This window comes from Neoarius graeffei, chromosome 17 (assembly GCF_027579695.1).
Source record: "Neoarius graeffei isolate fNeoGra1 chromosome 17, fNeoGra1.pri, whole genome shotgun sequence".
Lineage (NCBI taxonomy): Eukaryota > Metazoa > Chordata > Actinopteri > Siluriformes > Ariidae > Neoarius > Neoarius graeffei.
The window spans coordinates 16,984,424-17,011,376 of record NC_083585.1 but is presented as its reverse complement, the minus strand read 5'-3'; the positions used below and the strand labels follow the sequence as shown (position 1 = coordinate 17,011,376).

The 26,953-nt window shown below is 44.9% G+C and overlaps 1 protein-coding gene across 1 annotated transcript; it reads right to left on the bottom strand.

The window, feature by feature from the left end:
- Window positions 1-5,600: 5,600 nt before the first annotated feature.
- On the bottom strand, window positions 5,601-25,938 carry LOC132901106 (V-set and immunoglobulin domain-containing protein 2-like). Its single transcript, XM_060943468.1, has 7 exons — window positions 25,860-25,938; window positions 17,776-17,939; window positions 10,454-10,658; window positions 10,169-10,327; window positions 8,272-8,391; window positions 8,046-8,181; window positions 5,601-5,718 (listed from the first exon to the last, which is right to left on the bottom strand). Exons 1-7 carry the CDS (start codon window positions 25,936-25,938, stop codon window positions 5,601-5,603), a joined length of 981 nt encoding a protein of 326 aa, XP_060799451.1.
- Between the last annotated feature and the right edge of the window lie 1,015 nt (window positions 25,939-26,953).

Genomic DNA, 26,953 nt, shown 5'->3' with positions numbered 1-26,953 from the left:
CCCCCCCCCCCCCCGATGGGAGAGGAAGTCCGCCACGACCATCTGCGCCCCCGGCCTGTGGACCACCTTAAAATTGAAGGGTTGGAGTGCCAGATACCAATGGGTGATCCGTGCGTTGGCATCTTTCATGCAGTGGAGCCACTGGAGGGGCGCGCGGTCCAAACAGAGGGTGAAAGGGCGCCCCAGCAGGTAGTAACGGAGGGCGAGGGCCGCCCACTTGATCGCCAGACACTCTCTATCGTGCTGTAGCGCCCCTCATGCACTGACAGCTTCCTGCTGATGTACAGGACGGGGCGGTCCTCCCCCTCCACCTCCTGGGACAAAACCGCCCCCAGCCCTCTGTCCGACGCATTGGTCTGCAACACAAAGGGGAGAGAAAAGTCAGGGGAGTGTAAAAGTGGCCCCCCACACAGTGCAGCCTTCTCCACGATAATAGCCAGCCAGCCCCAGGAACTGTCTCACCCCCTTTTTGGCCTTGGGCCTCGGGCAGGCCGCAATTGCTGCCGTCTTATTAATTTGGGGACGCACCTGCCCGTTGCCCAAGTGGAAGCCCAGATACCGTACTTCCACCTGCCCAATCGCACACTTCTTTGGGTTGGCTGTGAGCCCCGCTCGCCTCAGCGACCTAAGGACGGCCCTCAGATGTTCGAGGTGCCGCTGCCAGTCATTACTATAGATGATGATATCATCTAGATAAGCCGCCGCATGAGTGGCGTGAGGGCGGAGGACTCTGTCCATCAGCCACTGAAACGTAGCGGGCGCCCCAAACAGCCCAAACGGAAGGGTGACGAATTGGTGTAAACCAAACGGTGTGGAAAAGGCCATTTTTTCTTGGGATAGTGGAGTCAAGGGGATCTGCCATTATCCTTTCGTCAAATCCAGCGTCGAATAAAAGCGAGCAGTGCCGAGTCGATCGAGCAACTCATCAATACGAGGCATTGGGTACGCGTCAAATTTAGACACCGCGTTGACTTTTCTGTAGTCCACACAGAACCGGACCGACCCGTCGGCCTTGGGTACCAAGACCACCGGGCTGCTCCAGTCACTGTGGGACTCCTCGACGATGCCCATTTCGAGCATGGTCTCAAGTTGTTCCTGAACCACCTTTTTTTTTGTGTTCGGGTAGTCTGTAAGGGCGGCTACGCACTACTACCCCCGGGGGCATCTCTATGTGGTGCTCTATGAGGTTAGTGCGACCGGGCAGGGGCAAGAACACATCCGAAAACTCTGTCTGCAACTGGGCGACCTCCGTGAGCTGGGTCGGGGAGAGGTGGTCTCCACAGGGGACCGGAGGGGTACGTGATGTTAATGCCCCTTTTTGAACCTCCGGCCCCAGCTCCGCCTTCTCCGGAACCACCGACACCAACGCCACGGGGACCTCCTCCTTCCAGAGTTTAAGGAGATTGAGGTGGTAAATTTGTAGCGCCCCACCCCTGTCCATTCGCCTCACCTCGTAGTCGACGTCCCCGACTCGCCGTGTGACCTCAAAGGGACCTTGCCACTTGGCGATCAATTTGGAGCTCAAAGTGGGCAACAGTACGAGTACTTTATCTCTCTGGGTGAACTCCCTAAGGCGTGTGCCCTTGTTGTACAGGCGGGCTTGCCGTTCCTGGGCCTGCCGCAAATTCTCCTGGGTTAGGTGGGTGAGCGTGTGGAGTTTTGCATGCAGGTCCATAACGTATTGAATTTCGTTCTTGCTTTGTGAAGGTCCCTCCTCCCAATTTTCCCGCAGCACGTCTAGGATGCCGCGTGGCTTACGCCCATATAATAATTCGAACGGGGAGAACCCCGTGGAGGCTTGGGGAACCTCTCGCACTGAGAAGAACAAGGGCTCGAGCCACTTATCCCAATTACGTGCGTCCTCACTTACGAATTTTTTAATGATATTTTTGAGGGTGCGATTGAACCGTTCCACTAAACCGTCCGTTTGTGGGTGATACACACTGGTGCGGATCAGCTTAATCCCCAATAACCCATACAGTTCGCGCAGTGTCCATGACATAAATGTAGTGCCTTGATCAGTCAGAATCTCTTTCGGGATTCCAACTCGGGAGATAACGCGGAAGAGCGCCTCTGCAACACTGCGGGCTGAGATATTGCGCAGAGGCACTGCTTCCGGGTATCTCGTTGCATAGCCCACCAGAACTAATATAAAGTGGTACCCTCGTGCTGACTGATCTAATGGCCCGACGAGATCCATCCCAATTCTCTCAAACGGGGTCTCGATCAATGGAAGAGGGCGCAAAGGCGCTTTTGGAATGGCCGCTGGATTTACTAACTGGCATTCGCGGCATGCCGTACACCACCTACGAACATCGCCGCGAATCCCCGGCCAATAGAATCGGGACATTATTCGGGCTAGTGTCTTGTCCTGCCCTAGGTGTCCAGCCATGGGATTAAAGTGAGCCACCTGGAATACCAATTCCCAGTGGCTCTTTGGAATTAAAAGCTGCGTGATTTGCTCTTTCGTCTGAGTGTCCTGCATCACTCGGTATAATCTATTCCTCATAATAGAGAAACGGGAAGGTCGGGGTGGCGTTCGGCGGGAGCATTTGACCATCGATTACTCTCACTTGGTCAAATGCATGTCGCAGAGTCTCGTCTCGCGATTGTTCTAACGGGAAATCCGCGAGGGATTCCCCGAGAGAGAGAGGAGCAGCCTGGGGCTCCTCACTCTGACGCGGAGATGACGTAGATGGCTCTGTGACAGCTCCTCCCGTCAAAGCGACACTCCCCCTGCTAAATGGCAGGACCCACTCTCTACTAAGCATGGCAACAAACCCCGAAATCCCGGCCAGTCCCCAAAATCAAAGAGTGGGTAAGGTGAGGATTAACCGCCGCCTTCACTATAAATTTTTCCCCTCGGAAAAAAATGTGGACTGACACCAAAGGGTAGCTGTGAACATCCCCGTGCACACACAACACCTTCACCCCCTGTGCTCCCCCCAGTGCCTCGTTTTGGACCAGGCTTTGGTGAATTGAGGTCTGATTACAGCCAGAATCCACCAACGCCTGATATGTATCCCCTTGGATACTCACCGGTATGTGATACGCTCCGGCCCGATTGAGGGCGGCCTCTGGCGTGTCGGGGATCCGAACCACCGCGTCCACCTCCATCGCCGTGCACTGCTGTTGAAAGCAGCCCGGCTCCCCGCAGCGCCAGCAAACCGGCCCGGGCTTTCCCTCTGCACCGGTGATCTGGGGCTCACTCACCTGAGGGGGGGAGAGACAGACACAGAAGGGAGAAACGGGAGGACACTGCGGGTGCGGCGGGCCGGCTGGGGTGGCGCCGGCCCCCGCCTCCGCGGTGGGGGAATGGGGCGAGGACGGGACACAAGAGGAGGTGGAGAGAGAGAAGAGGAGAGAAGAGAAGATGCCATCTGCTGTCCTGCTGCCGGGACAGCCGCCAAATGGTCCTCCGCCAGCTCGACTGCCTGATCCAGCGACGCTGGGCGGTGGCACTGGACCCACTCCACAGTTCCTGCTGGCAAGCGAGCAACGAACTGTTCCAGCACCACCTGGTCGATGATTCCCTCGGCGTCGTGGTTGTCGGCCCTCAGCCACCGTCAGCAGGCGTCCCGGAGCTGCTGGACAAACGCAAACGGCCGGCCGACTTCCTCCAAGCGCAACGCGTGGAAGCCCTGGAGCTGCTGTTCTGGGGTGCGCCCCACGCGCTGGAGGATGGCCCGGCGGAGGTCCGCGTAGGCCAGTCGGCGGGGAGCTGTGGCTCTCCCGTTAGCAGGGGGAGGAGGCGCGCCGCGCGCTGCTCCATCGGCCACCCCGAGGCTTCGGCGACTTGCTCGAAGAGCGTGATGAACGCCTCGGGGTCATCCTGCGGGCCCATCTTGGTGATGGTGAGGGGAGACGGGCCCACGGTAGGAGCGCTGGTGGACCCCGCCGACGTGAGGAGGTGCCGGAATGCCTCTCGATCTTCTTGTTGGGCCAACACCAGGGCCTTGAACCGCTGTTCTTGCTCCTTTTGGAGGGTGAGTAGCGCCTGGTGCTGGCTTTGCTGGGCCGTGGCGAGGGTGTGGACCAGTTCAGCGAACGGGGAGGACTCCATGGGGCTGTTAGGCTGCTGTGCTCCAGGTCCGGGTTTCAGCACCACTGTAACGATTCAGTGTTCGTGGGTGGAGCACAGAGGACGGCAGGACAGAGATCAGGTTTGACAGAACGTTTTATTGCCACACTTTTCAGCATAACAATTTGGTATGTACTTTGCAGACACACACACTCAGCGTCTGGTTTGGGAAGAGCCCTCTGCTCTCCCTCCCTAAATAGGGCGTGGTCACTGGGAAGACACACACAAACAGGTTAATTGCAGTCAGGTGTAGTGATTCTGCCACTTACCTTCCCTGACTCCGCCCTCCTGTCACAGACCGGCGCTTGACCACGCCCCCGCTGCCACACCATCATTGATGGAACAATGAATTCTGAATTATACCAGCAAATTCTAAAGGAAAATGTCAGGAAATCTGTCCATGAACTGAATCTCAAGAGAAGGTGGGTCATGCAGCAAGACAACAACCCTAAGCACACAAGTCATTCTACCAAAGAATGGTTAAAGAAGAATAAAGTTAATGTTTTGGAATGGACAAGTCATAGTCCTGACCTTAATCCAATCGAAATGTTGTGGAAGGACCTGAAGCAAGCAGTTCATGTGAGGAAACCCACCAACATCCCAGAGTTGAAGCTGTTCTGTACGGAGGAATGGGCTAAAATTCCTCCAAGCCGGTGTGCAGGACTGATCAACAGTTACCGGAAACGTTTAGTTGCAGTTATTGCTGCACAAGGGGGTCACACCAGATACTGAAAGCAAAGGTTCACATACTTTTGCCACTCACAGATATGTAATGTTGGATCATTTTCCTCAATAAATAAATGACCAAGTGTAATATTTTTGTCTCATTTGTTTAACTGGGTTCTCTTTATCTACTTTTAGGACTTGTGTAAAAATCCGATGATGTTTTAGGTCATATTTATGCAGAAATATAGAAAATTCTAAAGGGTTCACAAACTTTCAAGCACCGCTGTAGCAAAGGTAACTTACACTAATGCTCCATCACAGAAATGCAGAAAAGTACCCTGAAATTTTGGAGCAATATATGCTGCCTTTAAGATGACATCTTTTCCAGGGATTTCAACAAGACAATGCAAAACCACTTTCTGCACATTATGAAGGCGTGGCTGTGGAAGAAGAGGGTGTGTCCCCTCTGTCCCTAATAGAGAATGTGTGATGAATTTTGAAATGAAAAATATGACAACTTGTAAGTGTTGTGAGAAAGAATGACAGCATTACAAAGTGGTAAATCCTTTACTGTCCCAACTTTCATTGAAATATATTTATTTTGGGGAGCCAAAACAATAAAATGAATGAGGTAAAACATCAAATAATGTGCTGGTGTACTGTTTTGACTGTAATACAGGTCAAAGATTATTTACAAATCATTGTTTTCAGTTTTAATTTCAACATACCATCCCAACTTTTTCTGATTTGGGGTTGTATGCTTCTCATAAAACTCACCAAAAATAACACAAAGTATAATAGAAAAATGATTGAATAAACTTATGTACAGTCATGATGAATGAAAAATCCACCTTTACACCAGTGGGCTGAGGTGAGAGACTCTGAGCTGTGGAGGCTGATCACCATCAAAATGAGCAGAAAGCAGAGGACCTTTTGACTGGCGCTTCTCTGATGAATCAACATTCTTCCTTCTGAGGAGGAAAAAAAAGAAATAAGAATTATAGTCATAAAAAACCCCTCTCCATCTGTCTGACCACCACTTCATTTCATTTTTTCTCCCTCTTCCTCTCCACCCATCATCCCCCCCACCCTCACTGTTACAGTCTGCTGAAACCTCTGCTTCCTCTCTTCCCACCTCTGTCACTGCCTCCCTTCCTCTGCTTGAATCCTTTGCCAGTCTCCCCACTGAATCTGCTGTATCCTCCCTGCTCTCCTCTCTCTCCTCATCACTGGATGCATTTATCTCCTCTTGTCTCCAGGCCAACAAGATCTTCCCCCTTCTAGTCCCTGGATGTCCGAAACACTTCACTCCTACAGAACCAGTCTCTGTGTAGCAGAGAGGAAGTGGAGAAAATCCAGGGCCCCTGCCAACCTGTCCCGCTACCAGCCCCTCCTTGCTGAGTTCTCAGCCTTATTCAAATCAGCCAAGATCAAGTTTTATCACTCCAAAATTCATACCTCCATCTCCAACCCTCATCAACTGTTTTGTTTTCCTTTCTCTCCTCAACTCTCCACCATCTGCACCTCAGTCCTCCATCACTGCAGAGGACTTTGTGGTCTTTTTTGAGATGATCATAGCCATCCACAACTCCTTCACCATGCCTGTTTCACCCTGCCCACCCTCTGTGTCTCTTCCCCCATGCTCTCTGCTTTCTCCCCTCTTTCCACTTCAGATGTCTCCCAGCTCCTGCTCTCTCATCATCCAACCAATTGTGCCCTTGACCCTATCCCCTCATCTGTCCTCCAGATCATCACTCCTGACATCCTCCCATTTATCACCTCCCTCATCAACTCCTCCTTGTTCTCTGGATACTTTCCCTCCAGCTTCAAATGGGCCCACATCACCCCTCTGCTGAAAAACCCCACCTTAAACCCCTCTGTCATCCAGAGTTACTGCCCCGTTTCTCTTCTCCCTTTCCTGTCAAAGATGCTTGAACGTGCTGTTGATAACCAACTCTCCTCTTTTCTCTCATGGAACAACCTCCTGGATCCTCACCAGTCTGGCTTCCGAGCTGGGCACTCAACCAAGACTGCGCTTCTCTCCATCAGCGAGGCACTTCATACAGCACGTGCTGCCTCCCTCTCCTTGGTCCTGATTCTCCTTGATCTTTCTGCTGCATTTGACACTGTTGATCACTCCATCCTCCTGTTATCCCTATCAGCTCTATGGATCTGCGGGACAGCCTTAGACTGGTTCAAGTCCTACCTCTCTGGTTGCTCCTTCCAGGTTACCTGGTCTGGTACTGTATCAGCACTACGACCACTTACCACCAGTGTCCCTCAAGGTTCAGTCCTTGGTCTGCTTTTCCTCTCCCTCTACACCCAGTCTCTTGGCCCAATTATCTCTGCTTATGGTCTGTCCTACCACTACTATGCTGATGACACCCAACTGTTTCTCTCTTTTCCTCCTTCTGACACACAGATCTCTGCTCACATCTCTGCTTGCCTGCGTGACATCCAGAGCTGGATGGATAACCATCACCTAAAGCTCAACCCAAGCAAGATGGAGATAATCTACATTCCTGCTACATCCTCTCCACCCCAGACATTGTTATCTCTCTGGGGGACATCTCTAGGTCTCCTTCACCCAGTGTGAAGAACCTAGGGGTCATGTTCAATGACAGACTCTCCTCAGTGAATATCGCTGCAGTCACCCGGACATGTAAATTCATCCTCTACAACATCCAAAGGATCAGCCCCTTTCTTACCACCTACACCAACAGTCCTACTCAGTTCCTGGTCCAAGCACTGATCCTCTCCTGCTTGGACTACTGCATCTCTCTCCTTGCTGGCCTTCCTTGTTCTGCCATCAGACCCCTGCAGTTCATCCAGAATGCTGCAGCTTGCCTGATCTACAACCTCCCTCATTCTTCTCATGTCACCCCTCTGCTTGCTGACCTGCACTGGCTACCTATCGCAGCTTGCATCAAATTGAAGACATTGATGCTAGCTTACCAGGCTCTCAAGGGGTTAGGGCCAGCATACCTCCAGAGTCTGTTCTGACCCTATATGCCAGCCAGATCCCTACGCTCCGCTACTGCTGGTTGCCTGGCCCCTCCTCCTCTACACTCTTGCCCAGCCCACTCAAGACTGCTGTCTGTCCTGGTTCCCTGTTGGTGGAATGGCCTTCCCATTGAGGTCAGAACTGCCAACTCCCTGACCACCTTCAAGCGCAGACTGAAGACTCACCTCTTCAGGCTGCACCTCTCCCCTTCTTCCCTGCCCACTGTGTAACTGTGTTTTGGTCTAGACCAACCCAGGCTGTGTACATTTTTTTTCAGCACACACACACACATACCTCAGTCTGTTCTCTGTGCCACTGCAAGCTTTGTTCTTGTAGCAGAAGAAGAAATAAACAGCCACTGCTGCAATGAGTAGGACTAAGAGGAAAACTCCCATCAGCACTCCAGCAACCATTGCTGTGGTTCTGCCATCTGTCAAACAGCAAAGCTCTCATAATAGCAATGAGACTTTAAACATACTATACTTTTACCAGTTAACACAGTATGTGACATCCTACTTACATGCCACTTTCACAGCGATGCTGCATGCCGCCTCACCCAGATCATTGGAAGCCCTGCATGTGTATGTTCCAGTAAAGGCAGTAGTAAGGTTGGACAAGAGAAGAGAACCAGTACGCTGATCTACAACACAGGAAATACTGACTATGTATACTGTTAGTTACTCTTATTCAAGTGTCAGAGAAACATTCCAAGACTTCCTGATCTGTCTGATTGCTGTTGATTTATTTTCTATAACAGCATCTCTGACAATAATGTCAACTGTAAGCTTTATGTTGCTGAGTTGATTCTAAGACAGTATGTTGTTGTTTCTACAGTAACAGCTCATGCACAAGGATTTGCATGGTGGACAGTCCATATAATCTAATCTAAGACTAATAATAAAGCTAATAATCAATAGTGCAAACAGGAAATAATTTGTTTTGTGGATGTTTCACAACATTAAGTGTAATTGTAAATGGATAAAAATTACAGGATGATGTTCTGGTTTTAAAGGAATACACTTTCATCATTGTAGATTTTTTTTAACAGCATACCGCATTATGTTTTATTCCTTACATAATATGCACTTAATTGTGACTTTTAACAAAACATACAATCAAGTGTATATGTTTGCATCCCCTTAGAAGAAAATGAAGATAACTAAGGACTTCAATTCATAGTAATGAGACCTTACTATGAGTAATGTATTTGTACATTGCAGTGCATGCACAAAAATAAGACAAGATTGTGGCTTGTATATTTTTGTTAGGTTTATGATCATCGCCCCAGCATATTGACATCAATGAGATATGCCTGGTTCTTTCCAAATAGGTTTTTTTAAAACAAATATAGATAAGTACACTATATAGCCAAAAATGGACACCTCACTGTCACAACCAGAGGTGCTTGTTGAACATCCCATTCCAAAACCATGGGCATTAATATAGAGTTGGTCCCTCTTTACTGCCTGCCTTGACAGCCTCAAATCTTTAGGGGAAGATTTCCAGTAGATTTTGGAGCATGGCTGTGGGGATTTGTGCCCGTTTAACCACAAGAACATTAGTTAGGTCAGGTAGTGATACAGGATAAGAAGTCCTGGTGTCATGCGCCTGTTCATCCCAAAGGTGTTCAGTGGGGTGTTCTTCCACACCAACCTTGGCAAACCATGTCTTCTTGGACCTTGTTTTATGCACAGAGGCATTGCGATGCTGTAACATTTGGGCCTCTTAGTTCCAGTCAAGGGAAATTTTAATGCTACAGCATCCAAAGACATCTGATATAACTGTGAGCTTCAACTTTGTGGCAACAGTTTGGGAAAGAATCACATATGGGTTTGATGGTCAGGTGTCCACAAACTTTTGATCAAGTTGTTCAAAGACCTCCAGAGGACGTCTGTACTTTCGCAGGTAGATCATGCAATGGGAATGACATGCACACACATGGCGAGGATACAAATTTTCCTGGGTTTGCATTTGTATCTGAGTTTCACTGTTGAGTGTGGGAGTGCTATTGTTCTTGTTCTTTGTGTGCATTAGTGAGTGTGTACTGATATAATCACAACTTGGTCATAGAGTTTTACTTCCCTGAGCTGGAAGGTTAACCAACCTTTAACAAATTCACGGACAAACCACTCAGCTGGACGAACTCCTGAAATCATCTTTCTAGACCAACAATAGTAGGTTGTACTGCACAACTAATAGGGTCTTTATGGTTGTCATATACAGCTTAATAACTCAGAAAATATAAAGGGTGACTTGAAAAGTTGTCTTAATGTTTGGTGAGCAAACAGCTGTGCTCCAGTTACAGAATCTTATCTCAGACTGAGGGTTGGGTTCAGGTGCAGAGTGGTGCAGCGTTAATGACTGACATTCAGAGCTGGTCTTAGAGAGACCTCTGTGAGTTATCGTACATGCTGTACCTGCTACAATGCTGTTGGGGGGCAGAGGGGATGTGTCTGGCGCTCGAGCCCAGGAATAGATAGGTGTAGGAACTCCCTGGGAACTGTGGCATGTAAGAGTGGCATCATCTCCCACATAGGTGTGGCCACTGAGCTCACATACAGGCACAGATGGAGGCACTGAATAGTAAATGTAAGGAAAGAGAAATGTCAACATTGGTAATGGTATTCAATGACTCCTCCTCAACAGTGCTCCTCAATGATATCATGAACAAGTCTGATTCATAGTCTTGGATGTTCTCTTACCCAGTACGGTCAGGTTGATGAGACCCTGCCCACTTCCGGACCAGTCGTTTGGATTGGTAACGTCACATATATACAGTCCGCTGTCACTGGGTTGGACGTGGTGGATCATCACAGAGGCATCACCAGACACTGGAGGATTCTGCACTAAAGCCATTCTGTTCTCCCGAGAGTTCACCCAGTACAGTTTCCCATTGTAGTACAACACCTGCAAAAAATGAGGAAGGACATAAAGCAGAGATACTGTTCCCATTCAAAATGTGATTTTTTTCCTTCCTCCTATACAATAGCAATATGTCATTAAAAAAAATTAATTAAAAGATGACCTCATACTTTTTGTCAATGGTTGGACTTAACGTTCGTGAAACAAGTTAGCGTTTCGCTCAGCAGCTGCTCTTTTTTCTCTCTAACTTAAGATCTAAAAAAAATTCAGCTTGTTATGATATGAAGAAACTGCCACACACTTTTATTCTCGGACTGCAGACTCCATCTGGTACAGTGTAAAATGTTTCAAACAAAGTGTTTTTTACCCTACTGTTGCAACATTTCTTCTTATCCTTATTAACTGCAAGCTGGCCTCGTGGTTAGCGTGTCTGCCTCTCAACCGGGAGATTGTGAGTTCTTCTCTTGGTTGGGTCATACCAAAGACCATCGTAAAAATGGTACCTTCTGGCAAGGCATGCTGCAATACAGATGTGAGTGGGGAGTCAAACTCTCACAGTTACCAAAGGGCCCCCACTGTAACCCTAGCTGTGTAATAGGCGAGAGGCCAAGGGCTATAGAAGCAGAGATTGGTGCCGCCCAGTGTGCCTTAATGGCTTGGTTAGTACTGGGACAGAAGACTGCCTGGGAAGACCAGGTCCTGGCACAGGAAGGACTTTGATTATTGTTATTAGTAATTGTAGTAGTACAACCCTGATTCCAAAAAAGTTGGGACAAAGTACAAATTGTAAATAAAAACGGAATGCAATAATTTACAAATCTCAAAAACTGATATTGTATTCACAATAGAACATAGACAACATATCAAATGTCGAAAGTGAGACATTTTGAAATTTCATGCCAAATATTGGCTCATTTGAAATTTCATGACAGCAACACATCTCAAAAAAGTTGGGACGGGGCAATAAGAGGCTGGAAAAGTTAAAGGTACAAAAAAGGAGCAGCTGGAGGATCAAATTGCAACTCATTAGGTCAATTGGCAATAGGTCATTAACATGACTGGGTATAAAAAGAGCATCTTGGAGTGGCAGCGGCTCTCAGAAGTAAAGATGGGAAGAGGATCACCAATCCCCCTAATTCTGCGCCGACAAATATTGGAGCAATATCAGAAAGGAGTTCAACAGTGTAAAATTGCAAAGAGTTTGAACATATCATCATCTACAGTGCATAATATCATCAAAAGATTCAGAGAATCTGGCAGAATCTCTGTGCGTAAGGGTCAAGGCCGGAAAACCATACTGGGTGCCCGTGATCTTCGGGCCCTTAGACAGCACTGCATCACATACAGGCATGTTTCTGTATTGGAAATCACAAAATGGGCTCAGGAATATTTCCAGAGAACATTATCTGTGAACACAATTCACCGTGCCATCCGCCGTTGCCAGCTAAAACTCTATAGTTCAAAGAAGAAGCCGTATCTAAACATGATCCAGAAGCGCAGACATCTTCTCTGGGCCAAGGCTCATTTAAAATGGACTATGGCAAAGTGGAAAACTGTTCTGTGGTCAGACGAATCAAAATTTGAAGTTCTTTATGGAAATCAGGGACACCGTGTCATTCGGACCAAAGAGGAGAAGGACGACCCAAGTTGTTATCAGCGCTCAGTTCAGAAGCCTGCATCTCTGATGGTATGGGGTTGCATTAGTGCGTGTGGCATGGGCAGCTTACACATCTGGAAAGACACCATCAATGCTGAAAGGTATATCCAGGTTCTAGAGCAGCATATGCTCCCATCCAGACGACGTCTCTTTCAGGGAAGACCTTGCATTTTCCAACATGACAATGCCAAACCACATACTGCATCAATTACAGAAGGGGTGGGCAATTATTTTTTCCATGGGGCCACATGAGAAACAGAAAATTTTGTGGAGGGCCGGACCAAAATGCTGAACTAAATTCTGCATAATATTAATTGTATTTCTTTATATAAAGCAGTAAATAACATTGTTTTTACAAGCTGCTAAGACTGGTAACAGTATGGAAAAAACGAGGTTGCCTTACAAAAAATGCCTTTTATTCAGTCAAATTTCCCAACATTTGAAAATTTGTACCATTTTTTTTTCAGTCACATTCACCCCAAAACACAATAAAGACATCACAATATTGTCTTTCTTCTCCACATAGCAAGCAAGATACATCATATTATAATAATGATGCCGTGTCGATTCGGTGTAGGTATCAGATCTACAGATCGGCTCTGGCGCCTGCTGGTGACGTCACACTATGTGATTGGCTGGACCGTTTGAAGGATGACGTACAAGTTTCTGGTTGGTCTGGACAAATTATGGAAGTAGTTATCGCGGGATTAAGTTTCGTGGGATTTCATGTCATGTTCATGTTGCATGCATTGTGTTTTTGTTGAACACAACTTCAAAATAAAAGCAATGCACATTGTCCATGCATGAGGTAAAATTAGAAAATACGTTTATTTTGTAATTTCTAATTAACCTTATGCGGGCCGGTCAGAATGAACCAAAGGGCCGGATGCGGCCCGCGGGCCGTAAAATGCCCAGGTCTGAATTACAGCATCATGGCTGCGTAGAAGAAGGGTCCGGGTACTGAACTGGCCAGCCTGCAATCCAGATGTTTCACCCATAGAAAACATTTGGTGCATCATAAAACGGAAGATACGACAAAAAAGACCTAAGACAGTTGAGCAACTAGAATCCTACATTAGACAAGAATGGGTTAACATTCCTATCCCTAAACTTGAGCAACTTGTCTCCTCAGTCCCCAGACGTTTACAGACTGTTGTAAAGAGAAAAGGGGATGTCTCACAGTGGTAAACATGGCCTTGTCCCAACTTTTTTGAGATGTGTTGTCGTCATGAAATTTAAAATCACCTAATTTTTCTCTTTAAATGATACATTTTCTCAGTTTAAACATTTGATATGTCATCTATGTTCTATTCTGAATAAAATATGGAATTTTGAAACTTCCACATCATTGCATTCCGTTTTTATTTACAATTTGTACTTTGTCCCAACTTTTTTGGAATCAGGGTTGTAGTTTGCAACATGGCACATTATAACTGGCACCTCCTCACTTATCACAATATCGAAAGGCCAAGTTTACAAGTTTGTTTACACTTAATTTTTTAAATAGAGAGAAGTTCTCTCCCCTCCCTAAAAGATTTACACCTACATATACACTCACTGGCCACTTTAACAGGAACTTGTTCTTGATTCTAAGCTTCCTGTTTTTGGCTGCAGGACTGGAACCCAATGTGGTCCTCTGCTGTTACATACCGAGATGCTTTTCTGCTCACCACGGTTGTAAAGAGTGATTATATAGGTTACTATATCCTTCCTGGCAGCTCGAACCAATCTGTGGTGGGTTTCCCAAAAGCCTCTTAACACTAAGAGCATCTTAACTAGGAGAGAGAGTGTTTATTGTGCTGCTCACTCTACCATTTAAAGTGTATGTAATACCTTATCGTAATGCTTTAAAATGAATCTATATCATTAGTAACGACCAAAATGAATTAATAAAGCAGGTGAAAAGTAATATTAATTATTTGTTATTTTATTGTCAAGCACAAAACTATCAATAAATCATGGCTTCTGGATCCCAGAAAAAGGCAGCCTTACCCCAGGGCTAATCTCACATGACGTCACGCACGGAACCCCGGTTGTCTGGGCCATTTCGGTTCATCTGACTCGGTGCTTGTTTACTCACTGAAATTGGATATTATTGTTGGAATCTTACAAAAATAACGATGGGAAAGCGCTGTGTTGTGTTTGGATGTTCAAATTCATATACAACAGGACATTCAGTTCACAAATTTCTGAGAAAAAACACAAATCTAAAGCGACAGTGGGTGAGGTTTGTGCAAACGAAGCAGGCAGATTTTGTGTTGCCTACTCATAATAAATCTGATTCACCAAGTGTTCGTCACCACCAGAACGACCACATGGGAATTACTGGAATGAAAAAGAAACCCGTTTATTTAATGAATGACATTTTTTTCTGACATTTGGACAGTTCGTCACACAATGCACCAGATGCAGGATTATGAGCAACATTTACACACTCGCGACAGCTGATCTTTTATCTGATGCATTTTAACAAGAAAAATGCATGCGCGCAATCATCATTAATTATTAACTGTAACATATTAAATGCTCTCAGACTGCAATATTGCAAGACCCGATTTGTTTTTAGTTTTGTTCAGAAAAATATGATGAAAGGTAACCACCGCATTCTGCACATCTCTCTCTCCATCTCGCGCACGCTACAGAGGAAGACTGTCGTGAACTGAGTGAACTGGCAGTTTCTTGTCTTGGGGGCTCGATAAGATAACCATTTACTCTGGAATATGCTTGATAATCATCTGCCCCTTCATCCAACATATAAGAATCCCAATCACTATCAGAATTCTTTCCAAAACGTGATTCCATATCGAGACTGGTCTAACCACTGCTGCATACAGTGAACGAAATTGATACCTGAATTGTTACGTGTGACGTCACACACTCTTTTGGGATCTTCCGGTTCAGTCTCGGCAGATTCCCTGAAAATTGGCTGATCTTATTGATTTTCCATCAATTTATGGCCTTTTGGATCAGCTGTGGTTCGAAAACACATGGTCAATCAACTTAATGATTGTTGCTTTGTACAAGGAAAAAAGTGGGGTTTAGAGGCGTTACATTCACTTTAATGATGATCTTTGTGCTACGATGCTTTTGGGAAATTTGGCACTGGCTATTTTCCTCTGGCCTCTCTTATTAACAAGGCGTTTGTTTCCACCCACAGAACTGTCACTCACTCACTCACTCACTCACTCACTCAGTGTTTTTTGTTTTTTGCACCATTCTGTGTAAACTCTAGAGACTGCTGTGTGTGAAAACCCCAGGAGATCAGCAGTTTCTGAAATACGCAAACCAGTCCATCTGGCTCAAACCAACACCCATGCCACAGTGAAAGAAAGTCACACTTTGAGATCACAATTTTTCCCGTTCTGATGTTTGAACACTGTGAACATTAACTGAAGCTCTTGATTTGTATCTGTATGATTTGATGCATTGTGCTGCTGTCAAGGGATCGGCTGATTAGAGAACTGCATCAAACAGCAGGTGGATGGGTGTAACTAATAAAGTGGCCGGTGAGTGTACACAGGCCCGCCGACAGGGGGGGACAAACGGGTATGTTGTCCCGGGCCCAGGAATGGGGAGGGCCCAGAACTGGCCTCTCATGAAGTTGCAATTATTTTATTTCATTTCAAAATGTGTTGATTTGGGGGAGAAATGTGCTATATTTGCATTCAGTAAATGATTTCTAGATCTTTTGCCTTTATTGTCTTTGAAAAAGTCGTCAAGAACCCCCTACCACCCCTAATGCAAAAATGGTTTGGTCTGACTCTTTGATTAAGGGGGAAAAAACGACATCGTTCGATCATAGCGCTTCGACAATCAGCGTGCGTGCCATTTGCCAACATGCACAAGTCAGGAGCAAAGAAAAGAAAAGAGAAAAAGAGAGGAAGAAACCAAGAGACTCAGGGGCTCACTGCATAAATATTTTAAAAAAGATTGGGATGATGCAGCAGGTACTAGCAAAGGCAGTGGGGCAGCTGAGCCAGGTAAGACCAGTGTTGGGCACGTTACTTTCAAAAGTAATTAGTTATAGTTACTAGTTACTTTTCCCAAAAAGTAACTGAGTTAGTAACGGAATTACTTTGTCATAAAAGTAACTAATTACCAGGGAAAGTAATTATTCCGTTACATTTTGTTCCCCCTCAAAAAAAATCAAATTCAATTAGTGTAATCATAATAAAAGTGAATGTTAAATGTGTTTAATGACTGAAATGGACACTTAACAGAACCAATTAGTAATGTTATCTACACTATATTAATATTTTTGTGGGACAATGTGAGATAAGACATCTATCAAATGTAATATATTTTTGTAGTTATTAAAATTATGTTACTAATTACTGGCCACTGACGAGGACAAACGCTTTGTTCCTCGACATAATGTGCATTGCACGTAAACACTCTTGCCTTTTATTTCAAGTAATGAAAAGTAATAGCTGTATTTCCAGTGTGAAAGCGCAGTGCTGGGCTGACCGCTCACCATCGCTGGGTCTTCCGATTGAAAGAGCGCGCAGTAGGCGTGGCCTACCTACGTATGTTGTCCAAATCTACTCTGATTGGCTTACTGTGCCGTTGTCTCGTGTCTCCCCGCCCCACACTAAAGCAGAGTAAAGAAAGGCTGAACGAGCAGCGTGCCGGATGAGAACAGCTTTAATAAATTAACGCATAGTATTTTATTGTAAGTAACGGGAACGGCGTTATAACGATGTAAAAAGTAATTAGTTAGATTACTCGTTAATAAAAAAAAGTAACGCCGTTAGTAATGCCGTTTATTTCTAACGCCGTTATTCCCATCACTGGGTAAGACACAGCCAACTTTTTCCAGCCCCGTAAAGTAACCCCAACCAAGGCACGCGCGGCACGCAATTCATGTTACAAACGAGGGGAGAGCAAGTCACACTGAACACCATATCAAACGCACAGGGCATTGAATCATTTCATAACCACAACGGCTTAATAACATTGTGTTTCATATATCTGATTGAAGCTAAGAATATTCACATTAGCCCGCAATCATATCCCGCCGTTTCTCGAGCGGTGTGTTCTTCTCTGCTTTTCACACTGGACAGTACGCACGCACGCACAACAAAAGTCCGGCGCATTGCATTTCGCACCTGAATAGTTGCAGACTAAGGAAATGTTAAAACTAAAAATGTTGAAATGCTAAAATGAAATGGTTGTTGACCGGTTGAATGGTTTTTGAATACCTGTCATTTAAGGGTTGGAGTGAGTAGAGACTGGGATAAGAGGGGGTTGTTAGGGGGGGGCCCATTCAGAGCATTTTGTCCCGGGCCCAGCCAAAGCTGTCAGCGGCCCTGAGTGTACATATAACTGATGTACACTGGATTCATTCTTGCAGCCAGAACTACCATCAGAGCTGCTCTTATAGAACACATAGCACCGCCTTCTGGCCAATCAGAATCGAGAACCCCAAAGGCTCCTTAAGGTTTTTTAGTATAATGTAAATATTAAAGACTAGTGAAAAGGTTTGGACTACGTTTAGATGCTCACCCTCTTTGCTTGAACAGCAGGAGTACCGGGAGCTGCATAGCGCCACTCCAGAGTGAAGCCCTGTGAAGCATGGGTACTATAGCTGCAGGAGAGCTTCGCTGCTGAACCAGAGTGTGCAAACACTGAGCTCTTCACCACCACCGCATCCCAGGACCAGGCTTCATCTGAACACGGACAAACAGAAGATTTTGAGGTAATATCAGATAATTATGGGACGTGATGTTATATCTGAATAATCAACATCAGGGTGATGTGATTCTCATCTCATCTCATCTCATTATCTCTAGCCGCTTTATCCTTCTACAGGGTCGCAGGCAAGCTGGAGCCTATCCCAGCTGACTACGGGCGAAAGGCGGGGTACACCCTGGACAAGTCGCCAGGTCATCACAGGGCTGACACATAGACACAGACAACCATTCACACTCACATTCACACCTACGGTCAATTTAGAGTCACCAGTTAACCTAACCTGCATGTCTTTGGACTGTGGGGGAAACCGGAGCACCCGGAGGAAACCCACGCGGACACGGGGAGAACATGCAAACTCCACACAGAAAGGCCCTCGCCGGCCCCGGGGCTCGAACCCAGGACCTTCTTGCTGTGAGGCGACAGCGCTAACCACTACACCACCGTGCCGCCCCTGATGTGATTCTGTTATTTATTATTTTCCTATAACAGCATGTCCAGAACTGTCGTGCTTGTTGCCTTGCCCGTGACGGAGTGAGCGGGGTGATGTAATCAGTGCGGTTTGTTTGTTTGTTTGTGTGTCTGTCTGTTAACAATCTAGCGTCTAGACGGTTGCACCGATTGACTTCAATTTTTCAGGGTAGGTTGGCAATGGTCCGTGGATTACCTGATTAGATTTTGGGGGTAATCGGGTCAAGGTCACCAGAAAGGTCAACCTTTCGGTCAAAATAACATATTTTCCATTATAACCCAAAAACGGTTGCTGATAGACAGATGAGCATGTAGGAGCTCCCATATGGTCTTTCATTTGGCACCATGATCTTTGATCTTGAGTGACCCTGAAAGGTCAAAATCAAGGTCACGGATTTTCAGAGGGCTGTAACTTGAAAACAGTTGATGGTAGACAGATATTTACCATTATGAACTTATTGGAAGTGCCATATGGGCTCTCATTTGGCACCATGATCTTTGACCTTGGTTGACCTTGAAAGGTCAAACTGAAGGTCATGGGTTTTCAAAGGGCTATAATTTTAAAATGGTTCATGATAGCCAGATGTTTATCATTATCAACATATAAGAAGTCCCATGCGAGCTTTGAGTTGCTGCCATGACCTATGACCTTGAATGACTTTGAAATGTCAAACTCAAGGTCATGGATTTTCATAGGACTATAACCTGACAGCTGATGACTGAGAAATATTACCGTTATCAACATATAGGTATAAAATAAGTGCTGCTGGGGGAGGTTTGTTTTGCCTGGCAACACTTGTTCCAATGATTGTTGTTGTTATAGTTTCTTTAACTCCAGAACAACACACTTTTAGCAGTTTATAGTTATATTTAAGGACATCTAAGAAACACTTATGATATAGCAGTTATACACAGTTGTTCTCTCACCATTGTCTCTTTTTTCTGTCTAAAGTGAACAAGAGCAAAAATAAATTTGTCAGTGTTTGAGTGAAATCATTAAGTGCACAAGTCCCCTGTCCTGAATATTCTCCTGTTGTGGAAAACATCTGTGCTGTTATAAAGTGCTGGGTGTGGAGACTCCTTCCATAAATATTTAATAAACATCATCTTATGCATTGCCTATGTGATAATTCTTTGTTTCCAGTGATGTTCCCTTGTTAAATAAGGAACACAAATATATGCTTTATATTTTTATTATTATCATTATGATTATTATTGTAAATAATAACCACTACTAGCGCAACCTACAAGAAGGTTCTGGGTTCGAGCCCAGCAGCCAATGGAGGCCTTTCTGTGTGGAGTTTGCATGTTCTCCCCGTGTCTCCGTGTCTGGGTGCTCTGGTTTCCCCCACAGTCCAAAGATATGCAGTTAGGTTATCATGGGGAAGCCATGGCCTGAAGGTTGGGCTGAAGTGCCCTTGAACAAAGCACCCCCAACTGCTCCCCAAGCGCTGGAGCATAGCTACCCACTGCTCTGGGTATGTGTGTGTGTGTGCTCATTGCTCACTTGTGTGTTCACTGCTTCAGATGGGTTAAATACAGAGGTTAAATTTCACTGTGCTTAAGTCTGTGCTTGAGTGTACATGTGATAAATAAAGGCTTCTTCTTCTTAGTTGTTGCTATGGAAATGATCACATCATTAATGTAAACCTGTGGTGTGACTTGTAGCGTTATTGTAACAGCCGCAGGTACTTTTTGGCCAATCGTATCCATGACTTCAGCTGCACTATGGTATCTCTCCAGCCGCTTTATCCTGTTCTACAGGGTCGCAGGCAAGCTGGAGCCTATCCCAGCTGACTATGGGCGAAAGGCGGGGTACACCCTGGACAAGTCGCCAGGTCATCACAGGGCTGACACATAGACACAGACAACCATTCACACTCACGGTCAATTTAGAGTCACCAGTTAACCTAACCTGCATGTCTATGGACTGTGGGGGAAACCGGAGCACCCGGAAGAAACCCACGCGGACAACATGCAAACTCCACACAGAAAGGCCCTCACCGGCCACGGGGCTCGAACCCAGACCTTCTTGCTGTGAGGCAACAGCGCTAACCACTACACCACCGTGCCGCCTGCACTATGGTATAATTACACATAAAACGCACTATCATGTAGTAGAGCGCTTACTTGTCAGTTTTGTAAAGCCTGCTAGACTATCTGATTTTCTATTGTAAAGCTATTTTTTTTTTTAGGCTATTAGTCTATGCAGTTTTTCTGTTGATTACTCAAGTTCATCACTTATGTAATAATATTTCAAAACTGTTACAAGAAAGTGTGAGTACAGTATATCTTGGAAAAGCATAAACTTCGAATAACGGATGGAAGACTTTTTTGCTGTATGTTGAGGTGAACTCAAAGAAAATCCAAATGAAATTCAGATACCAAAGTTTACAGTTGCAGTCAGAGGTTCGCATACACTCATCATGGACATGAAGGTCATATTTGACTTACAGTGATTTCTTTGAAATGTTCTTTTTCTGGGGAACAACATACATTTTTGATAGAAACCCCCCAAGAATATGGTGGATAAGTTTTATCCACCATATTCACACAACTAATATTTAGTTAAATGCCCCTTAGCCGGCATGGTGGTGTAGTGGTTAGCGCTGTCGCCTCACAGCAAGAAGGTCCGGGTTCGAGCCCTGTGGCCGGCGAGGGCCTTTCTGTGTGGAGTTTGTTCTCCCCGTGTCCGCGTGGGTTTCCTCCGGGTGCTCCGGTTTCCCCCACAGTCCAAAGACATGCAGGTTAGGTTAACTGGTGACTCTAAATTGACCGTAGGTGTGAATGCGAGTGTGAATGGTTGTCTGTGTCTGTATGTCAGCCCTGTGATGACCTGGCGACTTGTCCAGGGTGTACCCCGCCTTTCGCCCGTAGTCAGCTGGGATAGGCTCCAGCTTGCCTGTGACCCTGTAGAACAGGATAAAGCGGCTAGAGATAATGAGATGAGATGAGATGCCCCCTAGCAGGTTTCACCTTGATCAGACACTTTTGATGGCCATCAACAAGCTTCTGGCAGATTTCTGCTTGGATATTTGACCGCACTTCTTGGCACCATCCATTATCCATAAATGCTTATCCTGTGCAGGGTCACGGGCAAGCTGGAGCCTATCCCAGCTGACTATGGGTAAGAGGCGGGGTACACCCTGGACAAGTCACCAGATCATCACAGGGCTGACACATAGAGACAAACAACCATTCACACTCACATTTACACCTACAGTCAGTTTAGCACCACCAGTTAACCTAACCTGCATGTCTTTAGGGAAACCGGAGCACCCGGAGGGAACCCATGCAAACACAGGAAGAACATGCAAACTCCACACAGAAAGGCCTCTGTCGGCCACTGGGCTTGAACCCAGAACCTTCTTGCTGTGAGGTGACAGTGCTAACCACTACACCACCCTGCCACCCTATCAGAGTTCAATTAAATTTATAATTTATTGATTTACTGGTATGGACTCGTCTTTTAAGCACAGTCCACATATTTTTGATCAGGTTGTGGTCAGGACTTTGGGAAGGCCATTCCAAAAGCTTAACATTAGCCTGCTTTATCCATTCTACAACAAGCTTTGATGCTTTTTTGGGAAAATGTCCCCAAAACTATTGGAACACCCAACTGTGTCCAAGTTTCAAGCATCTAGCTGATGGTTTGAGGTTATGCTGAAATCATTGTGGCTAAACAACTCAATCTTTGTCTCATTTGACCATAAAATTTTCATCCAGAAAGCTTTTTCTTTGTATATGTGGTCAGCTGCAAACTTTCAAGCTTGAAGGTGTCGATTTTGGAGCAGGGGCTTCTTTATTGGACAGCAATGGTGAAATAAAATGTGCTTGATTGTAGACAGTGATACTAGTGTTCTAGCAGCTACCAGTTCATGGCAGTCCTGTGCCTTGGTGGTTCCTGGGTTGTTCCTGACCATCCGAACCAACTTCCTCTGACCTGAGGGTGACAGTTTGGGTCTTCTTCCAAACCTTGATGAACCCTTTTTATTTTGGCACAGAGAAGCTACCAGCTGTATTCAGTCATGATCCCTAACAGGAAGTACCAAAACTACTTTGGCTAAACCTGATAGTTTTTCTTTGACTATTGACAATGCTATAGTTTCTCCTTATGCCCAGGTTAAGAATCTGGGTGTCATCCTTGACAGTACTTTATGCTTTGAAGCAAATATCAGTAATATCACTCGGTCTGCATATTTCCATTTACGCAATATCAGTCATTTACACAATTGTTCTCTTACACCTCACTGCACTGCTATTCTTGTACATGCTCGAGTTACATCTCACATTGACTACTGCAACTCTATCTTCTCACGCCTTCCTCACAAACTCCTCCATAAACTTCAACTGGTTCAGAATGCAGCTGTCTGTATCTTCAGCAGAACCCCTTCCATTGAACATACTGTATGACTCCTGTCCTCCAGCAACTTCACTGGCTCCCTGTTAAATACTGTATTGATTTTAAGATTCTGCTTCTCACTTTCAAGAGACTTCATAACCGAGCACCTTTGTCTTTCAACTGATCTCCTTCTCATCTGCACACCTCCTTGTACTAGTGCATCTCAAATAATTAGAATATCGTGAAAAGGTTCAATATTTTCCATCAGTAATTTAACAAAGTGAAACTTTAATATATTCTAGACCAGGGGTCACCAAACTTTTTTCTCTGGGGGCCACATTGTCGTTCCTGACTGTGATGGGGACCGGGGTCGGGTCAGCTATATCACATAGAATTGTATGACCCAGACAAATATGACCACCAGCAGGCCTCATTGTGTAGCAGAGATTACTAGCCTGGCACGGCCATCCCCACTACTATATCCATACTACTATATCAACACTTGATTCCTGGCACATATTTGTTTATATTTACTAGTGGTTTGCAAAAGTAGTAATCGAGTCTTCACACTTTGTTTTAATTTGAAATACCACTGATATTCCATTTATTTATTTTCTAATAAAAATAATATCAAAGCTGTCAAGGTAAGAAACATCTGCCTAGTTGAGGTGATTGACACTGGCAAAGGTGAGTGGAAAATTATAAATTGTAGGTAGGCCTGTTGATATTATTAATAATATAAATAATAATTGTATGCAGCACTTAATAAAGGTCAAATAAATAGGCCTATAAAATAAATACATTTTAAAAAACAGTGAAATTATAATAATATGAGCAATAGATCAATAGATCACAGCAGTTGTGCTGTGTCCTGCACGTCATTGCTCTCATCCATGGCCAAAGCAAAAAACTCGAATTCTGATGCTTTCTCATTCAGCTGGTCATACACGTTGTCCCCCAAATCTTCGGTTCGCCTGGTCATAGTAGGTGCGGAGAGACTCACCGCGTTGAGCGCATCCTTCTTGTCGGGACACACCTCCTCGGCCACAGCAAGCATGTATACTTTAACAAAGTCCCCATCAGTAAACGGCTTTCCATGGGTAGCTAGTAGGTGAGCTACCTTATAGCTAGCTCAGACAGCAGCCTGGTTGATCTGGGTTTGGCGAAGGAATACATTCTGTTGTGCAGCCAGTCCGCATTTCATCCTCCGAATCCTGTCTTCTCTTGTTTGCCCTCGCAAACTAGCATACTCTTTGTGGCGGGTTTCATAGTGACGACGCAGATTATACCGACACACTTTCTTTACATACAAGATAAACTGCACGGTCCTTACACTGAACGAAAAAATAATCGGTGGTCCACTGTTCTTTAAAAACTCTGCACTCTCTGTCAGCTTTTCGCTGACCGCTAGCCATTTTGCTGTCCTGAACACTGACAGTTCTCTGCGCATGCGCTACCTGTCACTGCTTGATCGCGAGCATATGACGAAAATTCGGAAAATATGAATAGTTCATTTTATAACTAAATATCAGTTTTAATTGATAAAATCAACAAAATACAAGATGCAGACATGTTATTATTTGCCAAAAAGCAATTTAAAAAAATAGGCCATGACCACTTTTGGGGATTGCCTCATAGGGCTGGTTCAAGTGATGGGGGACAGAGGGGCTGGGGGGCCGGTCAAAGGGGGGTGGCGGGCCGTAGTTTGGTGACCCCTGTTCTAGACTCACTACACGTAAACTAATAAGTTTCAAACATTTTTCTATTTTGACAATTATTGCCTACAGTGCAAAAAAAAAAACATCTCAAAATATTAGAATATTTCATTTTGAGTTTGAGTAAAACAGTATAAATACTGTGTATCTCTCAGTCTAGTTCAGTACATGCAACCACAATCATGGGGAAGACTGCTGACTTGACAGTTGTCCAGAAGATGATCATCGACCCTCTCCACAAGGAGGGTAGGCTACAGAAGGTCATTGCTGAAAAGGCTGGCTGGAAAAGGTGCACAAGCAACAGGGATGAGTGCAGCCTTGAGAGGATTGTCAAAAGAAGTCTATTCAAGAATTTGGGAGAGCTTCAAGGAGTGGACTGAGGCTGGTGTCAGTGCATCAAGAGCCACCATACACACGCGTCTTCAGGAAAGGGGATACAACTGTTGCATTCCTAATATCAAGCCACTCCTGAACCAGAGACAATGTCAGAAGTGTCTTACCTGGGCTAAGGAGAGAAAGAACTGGACTGTTGCTCAGTGCTCCAAAGTCCTCTTTTCAGATGAAAGTAAATTTTGCATTTCATTTGGAAATCAAGCTCTTCGATTCTGGAGGAAAAGTGGAGAGGCACAGAATCCAAGGTGTTTGAAGTCCAGTGTGACGTTTCCACAGTTTGTGATGATTTGGGGTGCTGTGTCATTTACTGGTATTGGTCCACTGTGTTTTATCAAGTCCAAAGTCAATGCAGCCATCTACCAGGAGATTTTAGAGCACTTCATGCTTCCATCTGCTGACAAGCTTTATGGAGATGCTGATTTCCTTTTCACACAGTGCCAAAACTACTACTAAATGGTTCCCTGACCATGATATTACTGTGCTTGATTGGCCAGCCAACTCGCCTGACCTGAACCCCAAGAGAATCTCTGGGGTTTTGTCAAGAGGAAGATGAGAAACACCCGACCCAAAAGTACAGACGAGCTGAAGGCAACCTGGGCTTCAATAACACCTCAGCAGTGCCACAGGCTGATCACCTCCATGCCACGCTGCATTGATGCAGTAATTCATGGTAAAGGAGCCTCAACCAAGTATTGAGTGTATAAATGAACATACTTTTCAGAAGTTGGATATTTCTGTATTGTAAATCCTTTTTTGATTGATTTTAGGAAACTGTAATAATTTGAGATACCAGATTTCTGATTTTCATGATCTATAAGCCATAATCATCAAAATTAAAACAACAACAAAAAAGGTTTGAAATATTTCACTTTATGTGTAATGAATATAGAATATATGAAAGTTTACATTTTTGGAACTAAATTACAAAAAACGAGAACTTTTTCATGACATTCTAAATGTTTGAGGTGCACTCGTACTCTCGGATCCTCTTCTTCTGTTAATCTCACTACACCTCCTGCCTGTTTGACTACCATGGACTTTAGAGTCTTTATCCATGTTGCCCCAAGCCTCTGGAACTCTCTTCCACATGACATCTGTAATACTGACTCTCTTCCAACTTTCAGATCCCACCTTAAAACACACATCTTCAAACTTGCCTATTCTGTCGGACCCTAACACAAATGATTTTTGCAGTTATATTTATTTTAATTTTTGTGTATTTTCTGGCTTGATGGATAACAGATGTTGATGTAACAATGTCATGTTACATTCCTGCTTACTACAGTGTGTTTGAATTTTATTGTGTGTTATTAGGTGTCCTCGAGCGCCTTGAAAGTCACCTATAAATAAAATGATAAAATGCTTAATTATAATAATAATAATAATAATAGTATCTAGTAGTAGTAGTTGTTGTTAAGAGGCCTTGGTCTTGGCAAGTTTAAAGACATTTTTGAACTTTCAGCACCACTGAATTAATAATCTAAGCGGGTATACAGTCATGTGAAAAAGAAAATACACCCTCTTTCAAGTCTAGGTTTTAAGTGTCAGGACATAATAAAAAATCATCTGGTCCTTACCAGGTCTTAAAATTCGGCAAATACAATCTCAGATGACCAATAACACATGACATATTCACCCTGTCATTATTTATTTAACACAAAGTAAGCCAAAAATGCAGTAGCAGTGTATGAAAAAATTAAGTACACCCTTACTGCTTCCATAGAAATTATGAAGGCAATTAGCAGCCAGGTGTTGCTGATCAACTGAATTTGATTAACTGATCATCAGCAAGTGTGGCCACCTTTTAAAAAGCAGAAGTTTGGGCACTTTGCTGGTCTGGAGCACTCAGGTGTATGTTAACACAATGCCAAGGAGGAAAGACATCAGCAATGATCTTCGAGAAGCAATTGTTGCTGCACATCAGTCTGGGAAGGGTTATAAGGCCATTTCCAAACAATTTGAAATCCATCATTCTACTGTGAGAAAGATTATTCAGAAGTGGAAAACGTTCAAGACAGTTGCCAATCTTCCCAGGAGTGGACGTCCCAGCAAATTTACTCCAAGGTCAGAC